The sequence below is a fragment of the Xenopus tropicalis genome, chromosome 10 (assembly GCF_000004195.4).
Source record: "Xenopus tropicalis strain Nigerian chromosome 10, UCB_Xtro_10.0, whole genome shotgun sequence".
Classification (NCBI taxonomy): Eukaryota; Metazoa; Chordata; class Amphibia; order Anura; family Pipidae; genus Xenopus; species Xenopus tropicalis.
Genome location: NC_030686.2, coordinates 10,178,135 through 10,204,262, shown reverse-complemented (window position 1 = coordinate 10,204,262; position 26,128 = coordinate 10,178,135). Strand labels below are relative to the sequence as shown.

Genomic DNA, 26,128 nt, shown 5'->3' with positions numbered 1-26,128 from the left:
ATTTCCTAAGTCTGAAAACCCCTGGCCTAATGACTTGGGGGCCCTTTCCTGCTCATACATTAAAGTAGAAGGAAAGGTACAAACTAAGTAAGCTTTATCAGAAAGGTCTATGTAAATACAGCCATAAGCACTTACAGTAATGCTGCACTGAGTCCTCTGTCAAAAGAAACATGGAATTTCTTGTCTCTTTTTTGGAAACATGATGTTCCAGTGTCTGACTTTCTCTCTCAGAAACAGCCTTAATTCCCGGGGCCAGAGTCTGTGCAGTTCTCTCCTCTCTCCTGCTCCCGCCTCCCTTAAGAATGTGTGATCTTGAAATTATGTTTCCTTGGTGCCGTTGCCCCAAGTCTCACTGGATTTTCCCTTCGCTCACAGCAAGGTGGGAAACAGCATTAGAATATCAAACATTTTATTTTATTTTTTTTTGTTTGTTTGTACCAAATGTCTGAAGCCTAAGTAAAAAGCATTAAAACTAGCATGACAAATTAAACGGGACAAGCTTATTTACAAAAGAAAACAGGACAAACAGGATATTTACAGAGAAGGACAACATGTAAAATTGTAAAACAGTCTCATTAAAAGTCAAAGACAGAATAAAAATTGGCAATTGGCGAGGTTTAAAAACATTTTTTTTTACACCTTTAGTTTAATCACTGGGTTGCAGTGTCTTTGTTTTTGGGGGGCAGCTGGCAAAGCCATATAATACTCCGCAATATTTTCCTATCTTATACATCCCCCCCGGTGCCATTTCATTCATTATTTAAAAGGAATTTTTGTATCCTTACTACAGGCACTCAAAATTCTTAGACAAAAGTCTCCCCCATGTCAGGCGATTTATTGCCACTGCAGGGTTAACAGCCAATAAGGGACCTGGATCCTGGCATGGGGGTACAATATTGCCTATGCAGGGTTAACAGCCAATAAGGGATCTGGACCCTGGAATGCGGGTACAATACTGCCTCTGCATGGTTCACAATCAATACAGCACCAGGAGCCTAATATGGAGGTGCAATACTGCATTTTCATGGTACAAAGCCAATATGGCAGGTTATGAGTCTCCCTATTAAAGACAAAAGACCAATTTAAGTTAAAAAAAAAAAAAAAGAGCACTTTAAATTAAGTAAAACCGGGCACCAATCAGATATGTTTAAAACTGTAAAATGGCCCGTGTCTATACGATGGTGTAGGTAAAACCAGTCCGAATAAACTCGAGGCAAAGTGGCTGTTATTTTTAAATAAAACCTTAAATATGTTTAGAATACGACCAACGTAGTAAAAAATATAGGGGAGAGACTGTCGGGGGGCAAACAAAGCCGAGCTCACAGCGTTCAGTGCGGATGGATTCCTATCAGCCTATAAGGTAAGAGGCACATCGATTAAGTCGTCATCGTCCCCCATGAGGAAGCTGGGAGTTGGCCTGGAAGCTCTGTCCGAGCTCATCATGGCGCCCCCGCCCATGGCCATCGTAGGGTCAGCAGAAATAGGGGACTTGGACCAACTCTCTGGCTTCATGGTGTAGGATTTCTTTTTCTCTCTGTCCCTGTCCTTGTCTTTGAGCCTCTTCTTCTCCTTTTTGTGCTTTTTGTGCTTCTCTGCACTATACTCGGTCTGAGCCCTACTTCCGCTGCCCCCTCCGTCGTCTGAGCTCGGGCTGTTTTGGTACGACTTCTCTGCAATGGACGAGGAGCCAGACTCGCTCTCGCTGTCCAGCGCCTGAGGGGTGTACGCTGGGGACTTGTTATGACTTGGTGAACATCGTTCATGTTTTGGTGTAGAACCGCTAATTAACGGTGAGCCGTAGTTTTTTTGCATCTGGGATCGAAGGCCTTCCCCACCGCCTTCTGGTTTCTGCAATGTCACTTTTGCTTTTATACTGGGAGAGCCCCCATCATGCTTGCTGATAATAATTTTAGCCACACCCGTGCTCACAGAGCCCTTAGAATCCCCTCCTCCTTTTTTGGAAGGGTCAGATGGACCTCCAGAAGACCCTTTGGACTTGTCCTTCTCGCCCTTTTCTCTTTTTGTTGGAAACTCACCTACACCCAATCCATGTTTAGAAGACATGCCATGGCTGGGGGCCCCAGTGCTACCACCTCCTACCCCACCATCCATAGGGTCTTCAGAACCAGGTCCCCCTGTGCCTACACCATGTTTCAGCTTGTCTATGACAGCTGTCAAAGAAGGTTTTTTGTTCCTGCTAGGGGACTTTCCCTTTGAACTGCTATGAAGGTTTTGGGAAACTCCGCTGGAAAAAGAAGAAGATGACGACGATGAGGATGATGAGGAGGAGGATGAAGATGACGATGAGGAGGAAGAAGAATTTGGCTTTTGTGTTAAAGATCCTGAGGACACAAGCCCCGAGGAGGACTTTGTTGTGGAGTTTGACCCGCTCCCAGACAAGTGTTGACCTCCAGAACCAATTGGGGACTTAGCTTTAGAGGATGGGGGAGTCCCTGGCATGGGTTTCATAGGAGATGACAACTTATCAGAGCCTCCCGATGGCCTGGAATGTGAGGGGGAGATGTTCGGCTTACTTAAGGAAGGGTTCATTAATACTGAAGGCTTCCCTTGCGGTTTAGTTTTACTTCCACTAGAGTTGTTGACATTGCTACTAAGACCATGCTTAGTAATGGGTGAAGAACCTGCCTTCCCCATAGACTGAGAACTATTTTTTGATTGGCTGTTTGATTGCCCGCTTTGGCCAGAGTACATTCCTCCTCCACTGCTCCCAATTTTCATTCCAGAAGACCCATCAGACTTGTTGCTTTTAATCTTCCCAGAGGCTGAGGATGACAATGAAGAATGGCCATGGTGGCTTTTACTACTTGATGAACTACTTGACCCACTGCTGCTATACTGACTATGAGAAGATGGCTTCCCAACACTCATTGTACCCTTCGGAATCTGGATGGTTATTTTGGGTATTGGAGGAGTGGCCATACCAGGAGGAGTCTGTGATCTTCCAGAGGTTCCTGGAGACTTAGAGCCTCCTGTACTGGTAGGTGGGGTGAAAGGCCGGTTAGTTATATGTGATGGTGACTTACCATCCGATTCTGTCTTTTTGCGCTTTGGTGGCTTATCCTTGCTCTTCCCATCACTTGAAGGGGTGCGACTGCGTTTCATAGACTTCCCTTCCATCCCAGCACTTTGCATCCCACTTAATCCTCCCCCTGCTCCTCCACCATTGCCACTTTCCTTTACCTTTTGCTTTTGTGGCCTATCTTTTCCCAGGTCACTACCAAGCAGTGGGCTCTGGCTCCTGCTCTGTGTTTCCTGAATATCTGGGCCACCTAGATTCTTACTACCTCCGCCAGCAATAATGCTGAAGTCCACTGTATCCGCTCCTAAAGCCATTTTGTATTTGCCATCTCCCCCATCAACTGGAAGCCCTGAGACAATACCCAAAGAGGCCAGCCCTGGCCCAGCAAAGTCTTTAAAATCATTATCCCCACTCTGGCTGCTGTCGTCATTTAAGTCATCTGTAAAACCACTCTGGCTCTGACTATTTAGCAAGTCGGGGTTAAAGTCTACGCTGTTAAAAAAGGTGTTCGGGGAGTCACTGTTTGGACTCCCATGTGAGTCTACAATGAGATCGACTGGATCTGGGTATGGATTTTCTCCTCCGCTGCCACCACCTCCATCCACTTGGAACACATCAGTGTCAAAAAGGGTGCTCTGAGAATGTCCTGAGCTGGAGGAATCCCTCACAGGAGTTCCAAGGTTTGGACAATCTTCACCAGGTCCAGGCAGCTTGGAGGCCTCCTCTGCAATGTCTGAGAGGATATCTGTGACATCAGGGATAATGGCATCTGTGCTAGGGATCCTCACCATCCTCTGCATGTTAGCCTGAGTGTGGGGTATAGCCTGCTGGTACACATTAGGTGGTGTGCCACACTGGCTTGGTGCTGGTGTGATGTGAGGGGTGTCTAGAGCATCACCTGCCATGCCAACATCAAATATTGTGTTCTGAGAGTCCACGTCCATGGAGAAGAGCTCCCTCTGAAAGTCATCCTCCGTCTGGTTCTTCATCTTTTCTGTGCCTGTCCTGGGCCTCTTTTTCTTGGGTTTCCCAGACGCAGAAGAACCAAGCTCTGTACGAGGCGATCCTGAGGAATTTTGTCTCTCCAGTGGACTACCGCCATACAAGGTGGAAAAGTCTTGTGCTGGGTTGTCTTTCAGCAAATTCATCAACATGGGGTGGTTCTTGGTATTACTTGCTGGAGAAGAGGCTGGAGGTGGTGTGTGCTGGGGAGGTGTGGGACTTGAACCCAGCGTGCCACCGCTGTTGCTTGTGATTTGCAAAAGACTGGTGAGTATGGGATTTTGAGTAACTTTGCTAAAGTCATCTCCGTGACCCGCTGAGTCATGTCGCTCCTTTATCCCCATGTTGAATAGGGAAGAAATTTGCCCCGATGTATATGAGCTGGTTGGGGTAGTTATACCACTAAGTGCAGTAGAGCCAGAAGCCATTCCGTAACCAGGACTACTGGCTGGAGGCAGATTCTTCTTTACCATGTCCTCCACAGTCTCAGCAATGAGAGAAAGGGCTGGCGTATCAGCCTGTATAGTCTCTGCCTTCCTACGAATGGCTCTCATTGTCACAGGGATCGACATGCACCTGTAGGAAAGACAAGATTAGAAAAAATTAGTCATTTCTCTGGTTAGGAAAAAAAATTAGAATTTGTTTTGAACTTAAAATATACATTCTCTCCTCAATTTGCATTATTGGGACTAAGAAATTATATTTGCTTTAAAGGCCTTGATAAGTCCAGGGATATAGGAAAAAATCAGAATTTTGTTCATGTACTCGTGGCTTCTACAAAAATAGCAACATTTGTACATTGGCTATCCAACGATTCCCCATCCTTACAACTTATCTTGAGTAATATTAAAAACATTACATAGTTACATAGGGTTGAAAAAAGATTCCATCAAGTTAAACCCTTCCAAGTAAACCCAGCACCCACACCCTATACTTACCAATCTATACACTCACATACATAAACTATATATACAACCAGTAATACTAACTGTAGGTATTAGTATCACAATAGCCTTGGATATTCTGTTTGTTCAAGAACTCATCCAGGCCCTTCTTATAGGCATTAACAGAATCTGCCATTACCCCATCACTAGGAAGGGCATTCCCCAACCTCACTGCCCTCACCGTGAGGAACCCCCTACCCAACATCCCCCGGCAGGGCATTCCCCAACCTCACTGCCCTCACCGTGATGAACCCCCTACCCAACATCCCCCGGCAGGGCATTCCCCAACCCCACTGCCCGTTATTCTATTGAGCCAGAGTTTGCTTTCACTATGGATGATAGAGAGATAGAGCCTTTTCTGCTGCTGAATCAGTAAGTTAATTCCTTCCCGCAGGCCAAATTCTGGCTCTGTTGGGTCTGTGTGGGCCACAAATATGCCCAAGGAAGAGGCTGCCAAAGACAAACTGCGTCCAGAAGTTTAAATCTTGTGATTTCTGTATGTGCATACACTGAGAACTGAAGGCTGTCCCATGTTTAATGGACAAGTCAACAAAAATCTAAGCAACATTACTATATACATTCATTACAAATGTGTAATTTTGTTGACTTATTTGTATAAATAATTGCTATTAAATGCAGTGTGTGCCTGTCCCTTTCTATTCCCTGCCCCGGGGGCTCTGGCATATGAAACAGTGTAACACAAGGCCTGACAGACCTGACTCGCTGGAGGAGACCGACCTTTGCAACATTGTTTAATCAATAACAACCAGGAGTTCAGCAAATACTGCTTTCAATAGCAACTACATTTACACATAACTTTTAAACCAGTGACCATTTTTAATGAATTCATATTGGGTTGACATTTTGGGTTGGCACTTGTGTCAATGGGAGATAGACAGCAGCAGCACCAGCGCACATGTATAAGCAAATAAAGAAAGATATGCAAAGATACTTCTATTTAAAAAGGAATTATAGTCCCAATTTTTATATAGTTTTCAGGTTATTTGCCTTCTTCTTCTGATTCTTTCCAGCTTTCAAATTGGAGTCACCGACCCCGGCAGCCAAAAAATAAATGCTCTGTAACGCTACTTTCATATTGTTATTGCTACTTTTTATTACCTATTTTTCTATTCAAGCTCTCTGCTATTCATTTTCCACGCTCTCGTGCAAATCAATGCCTGGTTGCTAAGGTAATTTGTACCTTAGCAACCGGATAGCTGTTGAAATTACGAACTGGAGAGCTGCTGAATAATGAGCTACATATAAAAACCCACAAATAAAAAATGAAGGCCCAGTTCCCCACTACAGCGTATAAGCTGTCCTGATATATCTAATATATAGCCATTATGTTTTCATCCAAATAAAGAGTAGTATTCAAAGACAATTGCAGTTAAGCTTAATATTGATTTGTTTTTGTTTTTACACGACTTTCTGCATGGACTTTACACAGATATCAGGTTCCTAGGGCTTACCTACGTTAGCAACCAAGTAGCAGTTTGAAAGTAATAACATAAGATAAACAGGACAAAGCCCTGACTGCCAGTGGATTTACAGGAGGGCACTAGGACCCAGACAAGAGCAGACAATTGAGGTATACTGTCTCAGAATTGCATATTCTTTATATTTTTGGTTTTCTACCCTCTTTGCTTGACAGACCACTCTAAAAGTAGAATTTTCAGTCTCAGTATAGGTTAGACTGTTCCCTAATCTAAGCCTGTGGGGAATTAATCGGCATCTGGTAGTCCTTTATAAAATTGTTATATCCTCGAACAAAGAACGGTTTGTAAAATGAACTCGGATACTGTACTGTTCTTCTTACAGACTTACAGGGATTAGGCGCTCTTCAGCTAAGCTTTTCAGGCTGTGATCCTAATATTGGAATTTATGGAACCCCATTACCATCAGAATTTGAGATACAACACAAGAGGATACAAACGGCAACAGCGCGGTAAATACTAACATGATTCTGACTGGCAGCATAAAAAAATGGTGATACCTTAAATTATTACTATAACCCACCGTGACCAGTGAAAATTCAGTTTTAGATAGACTAGTGCAATGTTACAAGTGCCGACATTAAATAAATACTAAAGGGGTCATTTGTAACCCAGGGGTGCAACAGCCTCCTTTTCCTCCCTAAAAGCCCCAGCCCAAGTCCCCGTCCATGTCCACATCCCAGTCCCCGCCCAAGTCCCCGCCCAAGTCAAACTCTTGCTCATGCAGATAAAGCACAAGTCATTGGTGGGAGGTGACATCTACAGACCCCACCTGCCCATTTTGAATTTAGTGTAACCTAACGCAGGCCACATTAGATTCAAACAACAGCTCACAGGTCTTGCTGCTCTGAGATGGAGCGCAAAGGCCTGTGGCGATCTACACATGTAATCAGGGCTGTGGAGTCGGAGTCAATTTTGGGTACCTGGAGTCGGAGTCGGCAAAAAATTAACCGACTCCGACTAAATTTAAATAGGAATAAAAAAAAAAATAAAGCAAGTTTAAATGTCCCAATTCACAGTCATAATTAATTACTTCTCTGCTATAAGAATAAAGCCCAATGCACGCAGTGCATAAACGAGTGACTATGAAGCATGCTTTTCATTAACTGTATGAATGTATAAAACTGAATGTATCAGAAACTGAGGAGTCAGAGAATTTATCTACTGACTCCACAGCCCTGCATGTAATGGGCAGAAAAATGGCTGATTACACTAGGAAACCCATTAAAAAGGAATCAAGACAATAAATATATATTTGTGGCCCTTCAGAATATAAGGCAGTATACATGCCGCCTTCCTGCTATGGATGTTAGTGGGAGTACAGGTACTGTTTTATTATTACAGAGAAAAGGGAATCATTTAACCATTAAATAAACCCAATAGGGCTGTTCTGCCCCAATAAGGGGTAATTATATCTTAGTTGGGATCAAGTACAGGTACTGTTTTATTATTACAGAGAAAAGGGAATCATTTAACCATTAAATAAACCCAATAGGGCTGTTCTGCCCCAATAAGGGGTAATTATATCTTAGTTGGGATCAAGTACAGGTACTGTTTTATTATTACAGAGAAAAGGGAATCATTTAACCATTAAATAAACCCAATAGGACTGTTCTGCCCCGAATAAGGGGTAATTATATCTTAGTTGGGATCAAGTACAGGTACTGTTTTATTATTACAGAGAAAAGGGAATCATTTAACCATGAAATAAACCCAATAGGGCTGTTCTGCCCCCAATAAGGGGTAATTATATCTTAATTGGGATAAAGTACAGGAGACGTCTTTGACAAATTCAAAATTGATAAATAAGCCACTTATTGTTTGTATGACTGCTTTTACTGCGGCTGTATGAGCGATGTGGAAAATGCATTTTAAATATTTTCCTATAGTGAAGAGAAAAAAGCCATATCAGCAATGCTGCCAATATCCTTCTTTCTGGCACAGAACTATCTTGTTAATGAGCTACTGCCTCCAGGCAAATACAAAAAGGGTCAGAAGGTGCCATAGTGCCTCTTAATGAGACTTCGGATGAGTCAGAGAAATCAGTAACATTAGTGTGGGACTAATTCTAATCATCAGTATGTGCCATATTTACAAATTACGAAGTGCAGCCTGGAAGAATGACGTGCTGCCAAATCATAAAGGTGTTAGCGAATTTGTAGTTAAAAGAAGCATAGACTATGGGGCAGATTTATCAAAATATTAGTTTAAAGCTTAATACATAAAACTCACCCACGGTCTATTCATTCCTATGGAATCTTCAGAAGCATATTTATCATTGGTGAAGGTTATAAGTAACCATTTAATAAATATGCTTCTAAAAATCCCATAGGAATGAATAGAATGTGGGTGAGTTTTTATGTATTAAGGTCTAAACTCACATTTTGATAAATCTGCCCGATATTCATTTATTGACCCATTTTATTGTTATTTATATGAAAATGTCTGATCTCATATCATTGCTATGCTGGTGAGAGAGAATCTCTCAAGCAAGCGATTTAAATGCATGGGGAAGGTAAGTGCTTGTTGCTTGAATACCCCAAGGGCACAACCAAGCACCTACCATAGAGATGGTTCAATTACACACCCCAATAAGTTTAAATTATTCTTCTGGTATGGCCAATGCTTTGACTTTCTCCCCATGCTGAGATAAATCTCTTCCCACATTGGTGAAAGTACCAGAGAACCTCTCTCTATACACTTCCAAACACCGTTGGTAGGTTGATCACGCAATCTGGTGTTTGTGCTACTTCACAACATTATATACAAAATGGATTGCTTTATTGCAGACAGAAATTTTTTAAGTTGGTGACCATGCAAGCAAAAATAGATAATCTTTCTATCAGGGAGATGGTTCCTACACAGGGAACCAAACTCTATTTCCCTATGCATAGATCACAAGATGACACTGCCACTGATATATTCTCATCCAGATTAATTTAAGAGTATAGAAAGCTCTAAATCTCTCAACACACTCAACTGTCTCCTTCCTAAAATATGTGCCCCCACCCACCAACTAAGTATAAACTCATACCCTTCCTGTTTAAAAAAAGAATGCAATGTAATCACATTCTATAAGGTGATGTAGAGCATTTACTAAATAAATATATAGTGAGGGTTGGTGTTCATTGGCTGAGCTTATGCTGGGCAGCAATCTGGAAAGGTTATCATGAAAAAAAAATCTCTAACACAGGCCTCTGGGCATCACACAGTAGAGAGACAAAATGGAATTAAGGTGATTTTAGTGATTAACAGACTGTCATAAAGCAAAGTATATGCTTTTCTAATAAAGGAGGGGGGCTGACCATTACAGTCCACCTGGTGTAAATGGTGGGATTGTCCAACCTCATACTTTTCTGTTTCCAGAATGCTTGGGACCTGGAGTTTTCCAGATAAGGGGCTTTCCATAATTTGGAACCCCATACATTCAGTCTAATCATTTAAGCATTAAATAAACCCAATAGGATTGTTCTGTCCCAATAAGGGGTAATTATATCTTAGTTGGGATCAAGTACAGGTACTCTTTTATTATTACAGAGAAAAGGGAATCATTTAACAATGAAATAAACCCAATAGGGCTGTTCTGCCTCCAATAAGGGGTAATTATATCTTAGTTGGGATCAAGTACAGGTACTGTTTTATTATTACAGAGAAAAGGGAATCATTTAACCATGAAATAAACCCAATAGGGCTGTTCTGCCCCCAATAAGGGGTAATTATATCTTAGTTGGGATCAAGTACAGGTACTGTTTTATTATTACAGAGAAAAGGGGATCATTTAACCATTAAATAAACCCAATAGGACTGTTCTGCCCCCAATAAGGGGTAATTACATCTTAGTTGGGATCAAGATACTGTTTTATTACTACAGAGAAAAAGCCAATCGTTTTCCTTCCTGTAATTCTGAGCTTTCTTGATAATGGGTTTGTGGCTAATAGATCCCATACCTGTATCTACAGCTTAAATATGACAATGCAAGCTTACCTCTGTACCACTTTGGTAATAAAGTCGTCTGTACAGATGAGCGCATCAGAGAGACCCTTGTAAAGTTTGCAAGACACATGAGTGGAATCCTGCACATCCATCACAACTGGGCAAACAAGAAGGAAAGACATTATTTAGAAAAAAATGGGAAAAGATTAACAACAAATGGACAAAAAAAAACTAAGACAACACAAAATGAATTGTAAAAAATGTATGCTCTGCACTGTTATTAGAAACGGATTAGAAACATGAATTGAGTTACAAATTGAATGGAAAGTTAAGGTCTTATTTTTAAAGGACAAGTCAAACAATAATATTTTTTGCCTAATACAGGTATAGGACCCATTATCCAGAATGCCCGGGACCAAGGGTATTCCGGATAAGGGGTTTTTCCGTAATTTGGATCTTCATACCTTAAGTCTATTAAAAAATCAATAAAACATTAATTAAACTCAATAAGATTATTTTGCATCCAGTAAAGGATTAATTATATCTTTGTTTGGATCAAATACAAAGAACTGTTTTATTTTTACAGAGAAAAAGGAAATCAATTTTTAAAATCTGAATTATTTGCTCATAATGGAGTCTATAGGAGACAGGCTTTCCGTAATTTGGAGCTTTCTGGATATCGGGTCTCCGGATAAGGGATCCCATACCTGTACAAGAAAACAAAATTCTAAGACTAATATTTTTTTTTAATAAATTCATATTGGAAACTTAAAACTGAACCTAATGATTAAAGGGAGACTATACCCCCCCATTTACCTTGAGTTAATGAACAGGGCTTGTAATGAACATACTTTTGGCCTATTGTTTATTTAATGAAAAAACGTAAGAAATAAAATCTATGATTTTTGTTATTTCTTGGGGTAAAGAGGAAAATGAATGCTACTTATTGTACAGCGCTGCGGAATATGTTGGCGCTTTATAAATAAATGTTAAAAATGTTAATACTCGTAATAATAATACTACCAAAGCACAGAAAAGAAGGAGTCCACAGTGCCTATCTGTACACACGTAATCAAATAAACTAAACAAAGGGCTTCAATTTTCCCTGGAATGACTTGCAATGTAGATGCCCCAGTTATGAGGAAATCAAGCAGTAACGGCACGTTCATCTATTGGCTAAACCACTTCTCTGGCAAATAAACCACTGCTGGAAAGCTTTGTGTGCCCACAGAATATACAGGGCATATACCTGCACTTACCACAAACTAAAGAGTCATTGACTGGATGCTGGAAGGAGATGCTGAAGCAGGAGTCTGAGAGGGGAGCCACTTCAAACTGCAAAAGCCCAGGGCAGTCTATAAGAAAATAAAAAATTATATACATATATATATATATATATATATATATATATATATATATATATACACACAGGAACATGACATAAATGTTGCCCTAGTAAATATTTTAAATGGAATATAGAAAGTCATTCTTTTTATGCAAATGTTACTATATCATTAAAAGGATCATTTTGTATACACAGCTGCTTGCCACGCAATTGCCTACAATTAGTGCTTCAGTGTGTTGATTTCGTCTGACAACCCTGGTAGTGGTAATGCCACATGTGAGGCATTTTCTTTTAACTTTCCCATACTCCATTGTGCTTATGACTAACTTTTTGTTCCCCATGATGCATTGCTACATTAGCGTAATGACATGACACGGGCCCCGCTTGTGACGAGGTACCATGCTATACGCAATGACAAATTGATTGTGCCATCTTAACAAAGCAGCACATTATAGCCACCTGTTGTAGCTACCATTGCATTTGCTTTAAAGTCAATACTCATGAAAGTTAATGGCGTTACTGTTTTCTATCTTGTAGGTGACTGTTCACATCTAATTGCTGATTGGTTGCTATAAGCAACATCACTAATGACAATAAATACACCATGTGTCGCATTAACCTCATCGCTAGAATGTGAAGCAGAATACTGGCTATGTCTATATGGGAATATAAATGCACACTAAATATATATATATAGATGTAACTTTGTAAGTAAAATAAATTTTGTTTTTCTTAAGTCCTGTGAGTGCGGTACCTTCCATTTTTGTACACATTTTGCATGTTTTGGACTGCACCCAGGCAATTATGATTGCTTTATCGTGAGTGCCTGTTACACCACTGAGGAGTTATATGAGTATATATATATTTAATATAAATGCACACTAAATAATAAACATACACACTAATATATGTGCAGAGACCTGCAGCACAGCTTACCATCTCCCAAAAATACACAATAGTGTAAGTTTTTGGGCGATTATTGCCTATTTGTAAGTCAAGTTTACTATTCCAATTATTATGATTGTTATCCAAAAAGTTCCAAATTACGGAAAAGCCATCTCCCATAGACTCCATTTTAATCAAATAATTCCCATTTTTAAAAATGATTTCCTTTTTCTCTCTAATAATAAAACAGTACCTTGTACTTGATCCCAACTAAGATATAATTACCCCTTATTGGGGGCAGAACAGCCCTATTGGGTTTATTTCATGGTTAAATGATTCCCTTTTCTCTGTAATAATAAAACAGTACCTGTACTTGATCCCAACTAAGATATAATTACCCCTTATTGGGGGCAGAACAGCCCTATTGGGTTTATTTCATGGTTAAATGATTCCCTTTTCTCTGTAATAATAAAACAGTACCTGTACTTGATCCCAACTAAGATATAATTATCCCTTATTGGAGCCAAAACAGTCCTACTGGGTTTAATTACAGTTTAAATAATTTTATTAGCAGACTTAGGAGATGGAAAGACCCCTTATCCAGAAAACCCCAGGTCCCGAGCATTCTGGATAACGGGTCCCATACCTGTACAATAATTTCTGGATAATAAGCTTTTTTATTTTTTTTGCCCCCTTGTTTTTATAACTACTTTCTTCTTAAAACTACCCAGTACATATACAATACCCCACAATCATATTAGCCCCTCACAGACAAACCGTTATAAAGCTGCAGAGCCATTTGCTTACCCTCCTTCAGCATGGTGCGCTTAACACAACTCCCAATCAATGTGTTGCAAGCTACCTGGTGCCGGATCAGGCTAAGGATGATGGGAACCCGACCAGGGTGTTGGAATGGAATCTTACTCAGTAGTGTTCCCTGCAGAGATCTCCCATCAGGGAGAGGGGCATCTTTATTGACAAAATAGCAATGCTGCTGCCCAGGCAGAGACTGGAAAAGAAACAAACGCAGAGCTTAATCAAGTGCAGAGCTAAAAGTGTACCTGATAATGTGCAGTTGCTTGCATTAAAGTGGTTGTTCACCTTTATTAACTTTTAGAATGATGTAGAGAGCACTATTCTGGGACAATTTGTAATTGGTCTTCATTTTTTATTGTTCACCGTTTTTCAGCTTTTTGTTCGTCAGCTCTCTAGTTTTGAATTTCAGCATCCATCTGGCTGCTAGGGTCCAATTTAACCTGGCAACCAGACAGTGAATTGTAGGAGAGAGCAATATGAATTGAGGGTAGCCTAAATAGAAAGATAAGTAATAAAAAGAAGCAATAATAATAAAGGTTTTTTGGCAGCTGGGGTCAGTGACCCCCATCTGAAAGCTCGAAAGGAAGTAATTCAAAAACTATAAAAAATAAGGATCAATTGCAAAGTTTTTAACAGGCCATTCTATAACATACTAAAAGTTAACCTGAAGGTGAACCACCCCTTTAAGCACAGATGTGAACACTGATCTTCTAGATCACAAAGACTGCAATAGTGGTAAAATATTATATTAATATATTAATAATTATATATATTAATATATTAATATATTATATTAATAATAAAGTTTAACTGGAGCTGGTATGGAAGCTTAGAAAGCAGAAAATTCTGCATGTAATCTATACTTCAGAGATTCAGAGAATTGCTTTGTTATGTTATATGATACATATATTATATATAGCATATTATCACAGCAATCAAGTTGCAATAAACTAGGAAATAGGCTCTGCTCGGCAATTGCCCCAACTGTGTATATGTGCCAAACATGCACAGTTGGGGCATTTGCACACTTAGGCTGCAGAGCATATTCCCTAGTTATGTCCAAAACATGCAAACAGCTGGATTGCTTTGTAAATGGGTCCTGCTAAACTGCTGGGATGAAAAAATCTGAAATAAGCTTTAAAATCATAATTCTAATGCCAATAATGAAATTAAGCAAACTTCCTGTCATTTGCAGTTTTAGCCTTGTGCCAGAGGAGTTCAGGGGGGGTTCCACATCACTAGCGCAAGAACTCTTAAAAGGTCCCAGGAGCAGCTTTTTGCCACCCCTGTAACTTTAGCGGTACTGACGTCTGAGGCAAGTTTCTCAACTCGCCTTATGGTAGCAGGACCCCTAGTGCCAGACATTAGTATCCCATAGTTCACTGAGCAGATGAGCTTTATGCTGGTCCACTCCAAATGGCAGGTAATAACACGTTTTTTTCTAGCTCAGAGACACACAAAGAAGTTACTCACCGCATAAAATCGCATGTTGTGGTTTAATGTTCCAGGTTCCTTTTCTTTGGCCAACTCAAACTGGGTGACCAGCTCATAATGAGGCAGGAAAGTATGGGAACCATCAATCAGTGAGATACCTGAAATGATAAAAAAAAAAAAAAATTAAATCCTGAGGCTACCCTGGAACAAGGGGTAGGCATGAAAGGCATGTGCCTAGGGTGAAACCATTGGGGGGGCGCTAGGCACATTTCTTCCTTTGCCTACTCCTAGCCTGGGCCCTCGTTTCTCACACAAGCCATCCAGGTGCCACTCTAGTGATCCCTCCCCCCAACCCCCTGCAGCTTCACCACACAAGCATGAAAGACCATGCACCGTGACCCCCAGGGTAGGGGAGCATGCACTGGAGCAGCACCAGGTGGTTGGCCAGGTTGCCCGGCCTGCTTGGCCCCCGCTCTGGCTTTGAGAGTAGTAAAGTTGGACATTAATAAAACTAAAAATGAAATAAATTGCAGGATAGTTCTCAGTTCAAAGAATGTTGTAGTCAATCTGAGCTTATAATGAGTAATGAATTCTCAATTGTACTGTAGAAAGCAGGCTCCTGTTAAAGGGGTTAATCACCTTACAAACACTTTTTTTTTAGTTGTTTTATATTTTTTGTTATTGATCAAGGTGTAGTGGAAAGGACTGCTATGTGATCTAGGATGGAGCATAACAAAAGAAGAGCACAAGTATCTGATTATAAGAAAAGAGCACAAATATCAGTAGGATTATAAAGAAATATGGTTAAGTGTATATGCATCTGAAAGTGTATGGGAAGAAATCAGGAAGAGTGAAATACATGTATGGGGAACATTTAAGAGGTTGTTCACCTTTAAATTAATGTTTAGTATGATGCTGTAATCCCTAACCACTGGCTTGTAAGAAATATAAATAGAGGTTTAAGTCAAAGCGCAATAGTTGAGTTAGTGACCCCTATTTTAAAGTTGGAAAAAGTATGAAGAAGGCAAATAATTTAAAAACTATAACAAATAAAAAATGGAGACCAACTGAAAAGTTGCTAAGAATAGGCTATTCTACTGTACAGTGCTGTGCACATAAGTAGCGCTTTATAAATAAAGACATACATACATTCTATAAAATACTAAAAGTCAACCTGAAGGTGAACCACCAACTTTAAGTGCACAGGGAGAGATGCTTGAGGATCATTATATGTGCATAATGGGAGATGTATCAATATTTTATGGGAAGAGGCACGTGGGGATCGGCAAGTGTATGAGAGTAGGCCTTAACAGATATTTAAAAAAAAAAAAAAAAAAGTGGGGTCATCAGTCTATGCAAAAGCAACTGGGTACTGAGCATTTATATGTCGTAGACCATACAGGTGAATAAAGTAGCAGACTTGTCGCTTACCAGTACAATGCTGAATTTTTTGGATAAATGCTCTGGAAACTGGAATTGGTTGCGGAAACTTGAGAAAGAAGCAAGCAGGGAGGTCCACACTGTTGGCGTTTGTTATGGAAGTAAACGACGGGGTCCTAGAACAGAGAATTAAGGAGTTAATGCTAATCACCAACTGTGTTTCAATTGTATCACACACACTAATACCAGTCATACACAACGGGCTCTTTAGTTACTAACAGGATACACTATGTCATAAAACATTAGCAGCTTTACTATTTTGTTCATAGGCATGGGAACATGACTAATAAAGCTATAACCTGCGCTGGTCTGTAAACTATTTCTTCAGACACCCCCCAAGCTTTCTGCTCCAAGGTAAAGTGGATCCCCCTGCTTACCCTTTGTTATCAATAGGATGGGAGCCCATAATGAGCGGGGCGATAGGCAGCTTGTACATGGCGGAGGTGGCCTCTATGGTTACAGACACATTCATTCCCAGCGAGCGAGGAACTGCTAGAGAAATAGGGTTTGATTATTATTTCACAGAGAAAATGCATAGCAAGGGAATAAAACAGCCCCAAACAAACAACTTATACATATTACATGGTTTGAAATAAATATAAACTTTAAAAATAAACCATAAAATAAATAAAACTCATCCCTGAATACCACAAATTAAGAGTGAAGAGGTCATCTAACTGGATTCTAAATACTTCCATAGGATTGATATAATGTTCAAGAAATGTTTGGTCCTAGTATTCCTAGGGGGTTATATAATAAAAAGTACTAAGTTTGCCCAGGAGCAGAAACCCATAGCAAACAATCAGCAGGCAGCATTTACTACTGGTCTCCTGTATACAAGCAAACATCTTATTGGTTGTTATGGGTTACTGCTCCTGTGCAAACTTAGTGCCTTTTATTACATTTTTATGGGAATTCAAGCAGTTAAACCACATCTAGCAAAGCTCAGTCAATGGGTAAAAGGAAATGAAAAGCAAGCATTTTACATAAGCCTTCTGTCATCCTGAGAGGACAAGTATAAATTGTCCACAGTTTTTTTCACCTTTAAATTAACTTTTTAATTAGACATTGATATTCTAAGACAATTTGCAACAGGTCTGCATTTTTATTTGCTATGGCTTTTTTAGTTATTTAGCTTATTGTTTAGCAGATCTCTAGTTCTAGCTCTGGTATTATGGCAGTGTAATTTAGAAATAAAAAGTATACTGTAAAAATCATGAGTTTATGTCTCTATAGCTCTATAGCTGCAGAAGCTGCCATGATGTGTTAGCTTCAGTGCTGAATATAACTGCATATTTTGTGTTACCCTGTCAGTGGCATTTAACCCACCATCATCCAGGGTCGCATTGGGGGTGTGGGTGCCCCACCGAGGTTGCCACCCCAGGGGCCCTACACAACCCCTGCAGGGGCCCCCGCCATCCTTCCCCCGAGCACACATAAGTAGACATGATCAGGGGAGGGCAGCTGGGATCGGGTCTGGGCCGGCGGTCCAGTCTGACCCTACCGGCATCAGATGGAGGAAAAATGTACCACATGGCATGAGCAACTCCTACCACCAACTACACTTAAATGAGAACATATACAATATGCCTATACCTTTAAGGCACTGGAAAAAAGCAATAGCAAGACAAAAAATGATGCTGATAATCCATCATCTTTGTAAATATTCCCACCAAAGCCCATTAATTCACAGCTCACCATGTCCTTCGCTCAGAGATATGCTCGCCCCCGTGGTGTCATCAAACAAATCATATGGAGAGACGTAATACTTCAGGCTCATGACCTGGCCTTGGGGGAACAAAAAACAAATGTATATTTAAAACATACATCAAAGGAGTTAGATCTTCTGAAAATTTAAAAAAAAAAAAAAAAAAAACTTGAATCGCTCTTAAAATCAATATTACCTCCACTCCTTGGGGTCAGGTACCCAACCGTACCATGAAGTATTTTTTCTAGCACAGATGCATTGGTGGCCTGCCTAAAGAAAACAACAGAGCACAGAAAAATGATGACCCGAATGCTATTTTGCAGGTGGGTACATTAATCAGTAGTAACATATTGTCCAACTAACTCTTGGTTTAACTCTTGGGCTTAAATCACTGTGCATGCCTCCACTTACCAGTACATGGCAGCCATCTTTGTGAGGTCAAGTTCTAAAGACTGTAGAGCAAGATACATTTTTGTCTCCAATTTGCTGTAAAAAGAGAAACAGGTGACTGTAGTAGGATTTACACTGCTAAGAAAGTATTTAAAATAAAGAGAGAAGAACCAGACAGACATAAAAAAAACCCAAATCATCAGAAAACCCTCCTCCTAGTTATTCTCACTTACTTATCCCCTGGCACCTTGTACAGGTTCACCAGGCCTTTCAGATGCTGTGAGAAATCCTCAAAGTTCTTCTCCCTGTGAAAAAGTGAAAATAAATAATTTTAACATTGCAATACTGCACAACCTCCCAGGAAAAAATGTAGCCTTTCAGTTTCTGCTTTAAAGAACAACTTTAAGACGATCCTGCCTATCTGAGTGAGAGTTTATATTCCAAATTGGTACTTAACACCACAGGACAAGCTGGGAACAAACCCAGACAGAGAAGAACAGGAAACCCTGCTCGCACACCCTTAGCTCTCCAAGAAAAATTGTTAGCGCTCGGTGCACACTGCTTGGAGGGATCGGCACCCTCCCAAAACACAATAGCAATGAAAAAGCACTGGCACTCAGAGCTGCAAAATGGGACAAGCCCTTTAAAAATCTTTATTGCGGAGGTGCAACGTTTCGGGGCAAAGTAACCCCTTTATCAAGCATACCATTGCTTGCACCTCAGCAATAAAGATTTTTAAAGGGCTTGTCCCATTTTGCAGCTATGAGTGCCAGTGCTTTTTCGTTGCTAACACACCCAGACAGCCCATTTATATACCAGCCCCTTCTCTGGTGTCATTGAGGTAGGCAGGATTAGCGCAAGTTGTTACAAATGTATTCCCTCCTCCCAAGCCAGGGTTTCAAATGATGCAGAAATAGAAGAACTGTTTTGCAGCTGGATTTCAGCAAATAAAAATGATATGTATTTATAGTTTTTGATTACAATATTAGGTATATTAAGGGTTTTTGTGTTGTGCATGGCTCTTTAATAAATTTTGGATTGGAAGCCAGAGTTCCCCTTTAAAACAGTGATATACATTTGAAAGTGCAGTAAACTTTTTTAAATAGATATTGGTTAACATAAATTGATTAAAAAGTTCAACAAACCTTAGTTGCTCAACCAGCTCTGGACAGCTCTAAAACAAAACAAAATATGTTGTCGTTATACTGAAGGGTAGAAATTCATGCTCAACAAAAACAAAAAATGAATTAGCTTCACAGTGGGTGCCAACACAGCATGGGGTGGACAAACTACCAACAACTGCAAAAAAAACATAAGAAACTGCAGGCAGACAAACCAAAAACACATACCACTGGGTTCTCTCTGTGGTGCGCCACCTTGACATCACACAGTTGTCCTTCTGTATCCAAAAGAACTTCAAGGTAGAACATATCTGTGGTGATATAACACTCTGTGCCATTTGGACTAAGGTGGGATGTAAGGCTAATCGGTAAAGACAGAATAAACATCCTTGATCAGAATTACCTAGAATACTTTACTGCTAATCTTTAACATTAGCAACATGATGCCCCATCTTTCTGTTAGTTTCAGTACACCCCTAAAGCTATTATCAGTAAAAGGTTAACCCTATAATATTCAACTAGAAAAGCTAAACACATATATTCTCAAGAAAGAACCAGTCTTATACAACCAGATATAAAAATTCAGTAACTGGTTCCACAGCTATCCCCATTTACTCACCCATTCTGTCTTGCTATTGACTCCAGACGATCAGTCATGGCAGACAGGGAAGACACTGGAAAAAAAAAGTACAGACAAGCATTAAGAAAAATGACAGCGAGGACACACACTAAACAAGTGAGCAATTTAAAGGGGACCTGTCACCTTAAGAAATAACTCCAAACACTATCATGTTAGTTGAGCAAAACAAACTTCACTTACACTATATAAATAGTATAACTCTTGTTTCCTTCAGTCTTGGAATTACACAATCACAGCAAGCAGGCAGCTGCCATTTTGCGGACACTGTTAGTAAGGCAAGTTTTGAATCACCCCAAAATCCCGTGATTTTGTGATAGAACGGAGGACCAGATGCCCATACTCATGCACTGGCTACATAATTAGATGATGAGGAGGGAGGGGAAAAGTGAGAACAAATAGGTAGTGCTGAATGGAAAACTAAAGTTATTATTTGTCCGAGATACTATTTCATCAGTGAAAGCAATTTGTCAGTATAGGTTTTAAAGAACTTATCAACCCAATAAAAACATAATTCAAAGCAACTTTATTTTTTTACTGCTCTAGCAAATGTAATTGCTATTGAAAGCAGCATTTTCTTGACTTTTTAAACAATGTTGCTAAAGCCAGTCTCCTCCAGCAAGACAGGTCTGAGCATCTGCAGGCTTGTGTTACATTGTTTCAAAAGTCAGAGCTACCAGGGCAGAGAATAGAAAAAAAACTAACACCGCTTTTAATAGCAAATACATATACAAAGACGCACCGCAAGAATTGTGTTTATAATCTCCAGAACTTGGATGTCAAATAGCCACTGACTTTGTCACAACATAAATATCACAAGACCCCTCACCTTTCAAAGCTTTCTGCAGAGTCTCCAAACAACTGACAAGGTGCTGGTGGCTGCCAGACATCATTCCAGTCCGTTTCTCCTGTGGAAAACAAATGAAACATATATTCATGTCAGTTAACCACACACTTACATACCAATCTGCCTAAGTCTTAGGGATATAACACACTTTTGGGCAAAGGAGAGTTTAGGTTGCACTTGTTTTCTGGATGCAGTTAGCACTTCTTTGTTCCAGTAATGCAACCTTTTAATAAAAAGGGTCTATATAAAAGAAAGTTCACAGAAAAGCAGAGAATAAATAAAAATAATTTACATTATTGTGAACTTTGAGATGGTGCAAAGTGATCCTTGTGTTGGCCAATTTTTACAACCTTCTGTATTAATATATATAGCCACTGACAGGCAAAACTAACAAACAGGAGGGTCACAGGAAACACATCTACTTCAGGCCACAATGGAAGCAGAACAGAAATAAATGTTAGGCAATACACACTGTAACACACTGTAAGGCTTCAGAATTCCCCCCAAGTACTCTCCAGTTTAACCCTAAGTGCACTCCAGTTGTTAACATCATCGACATGCACGACTCTTACCATTATTTGCCGCACTAGTTTGATGGTTTCGGGCCATGGCCGATTCTGACTGTATTTAGAATGCAGTCGTTCCAACAAAGAACTCATTTTGTCTGGATGAGGGATCCTCTTAAGAATAAAAACAATATATAAAAATAATGAAGGTGTCATCCTAATTAATTATTAAATCCTTTCAATATCACTACTACAAACACTGGAAGCATATTTCTCTGTACATAGCTGATCTGAGGTCCTTCAGATCGATTTGGCAGCTTATCTGCCCATGTATGAGGAACTACCTGACCGATGTCAGGGACTGCATCAGCACATTAATGCAATCCTCGCTCCAATGGGTCTTATTCCCATCCTTGTAACCTTAGGTGGGCATATCAGTGGAAAGATTCGCTTGTTTGGCACCCTTGCCAAATGAGTGACTCTTATGGTGTATGGCCAAGTCTCGCGTTTGTTGGTTAATATTGGCTGAGTGTGCCTGCACCTGAGTGGATTAAATGCTTCCGGGTGCAGGCACAATTAGAACATTTTTCAAGCGTATGTGCAGATTGTCAGCCGACGCTTATATGCAGTCTGACAATCAGCCTTGTGGGGCATTACCTTTACACACAGAGCATGAAAACAGCTTGTCTGGACATAAGCTATAGAAACAATACAGATCATTCATCTCTTAGGTGTCACAAAGGCTGCAATTATGCTAAAAGGTGCATAAGGCAAAACAATCAAACACATAGTAAGTGTCTACAAGACCTTCCTCCCTTTCATACGGGAGCCCTAGGTTGTGTTGGCCATTATTCACGTTTTGCCTGGCATTACTGTCTCTTTTTCAAGTGCAAAACACATTAAAAACATGTATGACAGATGTCAGGTATGCAAGTTAACTCCTTTTGTATTAAAAAATACATCAAGCATATGTAAATGTTGCTCTGCTGCTATTAGTTTGGCATGCCTGACTTGTGGCTATCAAGCAAGCTTAAGCAATGTTATAATAGAAAATCTGGAGGGCAACAGGCATGACGTTCCTGGTCTACACTGTAAGCTCTTTAGGGGAAGTTCAACAACTACTACCCCACATACAAAATGTCTTGTGCTTTAAATTAGTGTCCCCTAGACTAGACTCAGACTACAGATTTTTTTTAAGTGGGGGATGCTGGGACAAATGTTCATTTATACACGAAAAAGCAAGGTAGAGATCCATGTTTTTCTTGCCTTTCTGCTTTGAAGTCAAACTTTGGCAGGTACTGGCAGTCTTATTGGGCACTCAAGCCAGCAAAGCACATAATGGGAGAATGAGAATCATAGTTTGCCAATAACTGGCATATATATAAATATATATATATATATATATATATATATATAGCCACATAGCGATCCACACTCCATACTCTCTATTCGGTTTCTAAGTGCCCGGGTGCTGCCAGGGAAATATTACATAATATGAAACATATAGAAGGTGCACTCCAAGGTCTTTCATAAAAAATCAAACATCTTTATTTTCACATTGCCATCAGATCCGATGGCAATGTGAAAATAAAGATGTTTGATTTTTTATGAAAGACCTTGGAGTGCGCCTTCTATATGTTTCATATATATATATATATATATATATATATATATATATATATATATATATACATATATATATATACATATATATATATACACAAGGAAGAGTGGAGCACACCCTATAAAAGTTCAAATGCCCTGGGTGCTGGCTAAAATGAGGCAATATATGAACAGAGAGCCGCACACACAAGGACTTAACGATAAAGTGAAAAAACTTTTTATTCAAAAAAAATCCAACGTTTCGAGTACTAACTGTACTCTTCCTCAGGGACAAACCACAAGGATAAATCCTTGAGAAAGGTCCTAATGAGGACCGAAACGTCGGTTTTAAAACAATAAATTTTTGATAAAGCATTGAAGGGTGTGCTGGCCACGGATGATTATTTTCTGTATACACATAATTTTGGCTATGCACCCCGCAGAATATTGAGCCTTGGAGTGCGGGACACCATTTGGATTGATATATATATATATATATATATACACACACACAGTGGCACACTGAGTGATGACATATTTCCCAACATCCCCTTCAGAGAAACTCTCTTTGACCTGTAAGCACACAGCTCTGATTAACATATGCAGACTTAAGCTGACATACTCGTGGCGATCTGACAATGTCAGATCCGCCACACACCATTCAGGGCTGAATCGGCAGGTAAACAATAGGATTTCTACCTCCTTCTGCTGATTCAGCGCTGAAGGGAGAATTTTGGTCAGGCGCCTTCTATGGCGCCCGATCAAAATTTTCAAACTGGTCTGATCGGCGAGTCGTCCGATATCAGCAGCTTCCTGCGATATCGGTCGACTCGCCTACGTACCATACACGCACCGAATATCCTACGAAACGAGGTTTCCTTTTATATTATCGGTGCGTGTATGGCCACCTTAAACCTTTCTGTGACATTATGCATGGCCACATCAGTACAAGTACATAGGCCATGGGGCCCTATATCCTATGCACCAGACTGCCCGTGTCCCCTCTAAGCTATGTGCTGGCACACAAAGCCACTGCGTGCAACAAATGTAGTTGCACACAGAGAATTGCATGTGAAAGCACATCATTTAATACTCACACTCACCTCTCTGTACAGTTTTCCTTTTTAACAGGGGGTGTGAAAGATCATTCTTGCTCTTGTGGCTGAAAAGGAATGAGAGGGAACATAGCCCTCGCCTCCGCAAGGAGATGGACAAGAGCAGTAGAACGTGTATGCGAGCTGGCCGTAGGTTATACTTTCACCTCCTTCTTCACAATAGCCAAGGCTTCTCAGTGTCTTGTCGCAGACAGGCTTTGGAATATGGTTCTCTGCTGCAGATGTGTTTCTCCTGGGTAGATGGCAGAATGAGATTTGGTGTAAATAAACACTTGCAAAGGAGCCTGCCCCCTCCAGAAAGTATAAAAGCAAAGCTAAACCCCCTTTACACTCAACTAAAGCTCCTGCTGGTAGAAGTTGCCCAACTGTCCCCTTACACACACACACACACAATGCTTCTGAAGCAGGGAGACGTGGAGCTGAAGTTTTCCTCATAAAATCAGAGCTTCATGAAATGGAATTGTGGGTAGGCCGCTGAGCTTACACTCAGGGGCGTGTATAAGCGATAGGGTAGCAGCTGTGAGTGCCTGTGCTACTCAATGGAAGGCAGTGGTACCAGTCAGCAGCAGGCACTCTAATGTGAAAATGGGTGATTTCAACCAGACATATACACGGGTGCCTAGTGTTATCCCAGGCACCGCTTCTACCCACTTCCGGTCTCGCCGGCGGCCTCCCCCGTAAATCTCGCGATAACTAGTAGTTTCCGGCCTGGTAATACTTGCGGGCCAGATAGGAGTGTGCATGTGAAATCTCGCGAGAGTTTTGCACCGAACGTTAAATCTCGTGAGATTTGGCCCTTGGGAAATTTTTTTTTTTTTCTATAAGTGTAGGCAAACTTTATTTAGATGCATCATGTTGCTAAGGGGAGCAAACTGTAAACAGTATATAGTTCTCAGTCAATGTTGCCTCAGAGCTGCGCACTCCCATGCACATACACATTGTAAGGCCAATGCACACAAATTGCATACCTCCCAACATTTTGAAAACAGAAAGAGCGACAAAAATGAATGCCACGCACAGGGGGGGCAAATTTTTTTTACCCCCACAGCCCCTAAATACCACCCCCATTTGACTAAATTTGGCAGGTTATTTCAAGTTTGAACACAATTCTGGGGGTTTTGTTTTAAGGTGAACTTGCCCTTTAAGCTGTGAGTCTCAGTTCCCCCAAGAGACCTGTTTAGCTTATTAGTTACAATTGTATCTCAGTGCCGGGGGGGCTTCTTACCTTTCTGGGCTCTCTGCTGATTTACTTATTTAATTAAGGATGATGCCACACCAAGGGGCTGATTTACTAATCCACGAACGGTCTGAAGGCGTCCAAATGCATTTTTTCGTAATGATCAGTATAGTACAAAAGTTTCGGATTCATTCAAGCTTCAGTATCGTGACTTTTCTTGGGCCGGGTTGGAGCTGCAGGGTGCCATTGAGCCCTATGGGAGACTTTCCTTGGGCCGGGTTGGAGCTGCAGAGTGCCATTGAGCCCTATGGGAGGCTTTCCTTGGGCCGGGTTGGAGCTGCAGGGTGCCATTGAGCCCTATGGGAGGCTTTCCTTGGGCCGGGTTGGAGCTGCAGAGTGCCATTGAGCCCTATGGGAGACTTTCCTTGGGCCGGGTTGGAGCTGCAGAGTGCCATTGAGCCCTATGGGAGACTTTCCTTGGGCCGGGTTGGAGCTGCAGAGTGCCATTGAGCCCTATGGGAGACTTTCCTTGGGCCGGGTTGGAGCTGCAGAGTGCCATTGAGCCCTATGGGAGACTTTCCTTGGGCCGGGTTGGAGCTGCAGAGTGCCATTGAGCCCTATGGGAGACTTTCCTTGGGCCGGGTTGGAGCTGCAGAGTGCCATTGAGCCCTATGGGAGACTTTCCTTGGG

General features: G+C 40.8%; 1 protein-coding gene across 1 annotated transcript in view; it reads right to left on the bottom strand.

Annotated features, from left to right (window-relative positions):
- Positions 1 to 1,225: 1,225 nt before the first annotated feature.
- Positions 1,226 to 26,128, bottom strand: part of med1 (mediator complex subunit 1) — a gene marked incomplete at its 5' end in the record, with an annotated part of 44,689 nt that continues 19,786 nt past the window's right edge. Inside the window, 16 exon segments of the mRNA NM_001097258.1 lie at positions 1,226 to 4,618; positions 10,467 to 10,572; positions 11,675 to 11,770; positions 13,453 to 13,654; positions 14,935 to 15,053; positions 16,327 to 16,451; positions 16,713 to 16,827; positions 18,034 to 18,123; positions 18,240 to 18,313; positions 18,455 to 18,529; positions 18,667 to 18,738; positions 19,579 to 19,607; positions 19,783 to 19,915; positions 20,174 to 20,228; positions 21,021 to 21,099; positions 21,611 to 21,719. Coding sequence (NP_001090727.1) covers positions 1,354 to 4,618; positions 10,467 to 10,572; positions 11,675 to 11,770; positions 13,453 to 13,654; positions 14,935 to 15,053; positions 16,327 to 16,451; positions 16,713 to 16,827; positions 18,034 to 18,123; positions 18,240 to 18,313; positions 18,455 to 18,529; positions 18,667 to 18,738; positions 19,579 to 19,607; positions 19,783 to 19,915; positions 20,174 to 20,228; positions 21,021 to 21,099; positions 21,611 to 21,697 — 4,722 coding nt within the window. The 3' untranslated portion in view covers positions 1,226 to 1,353.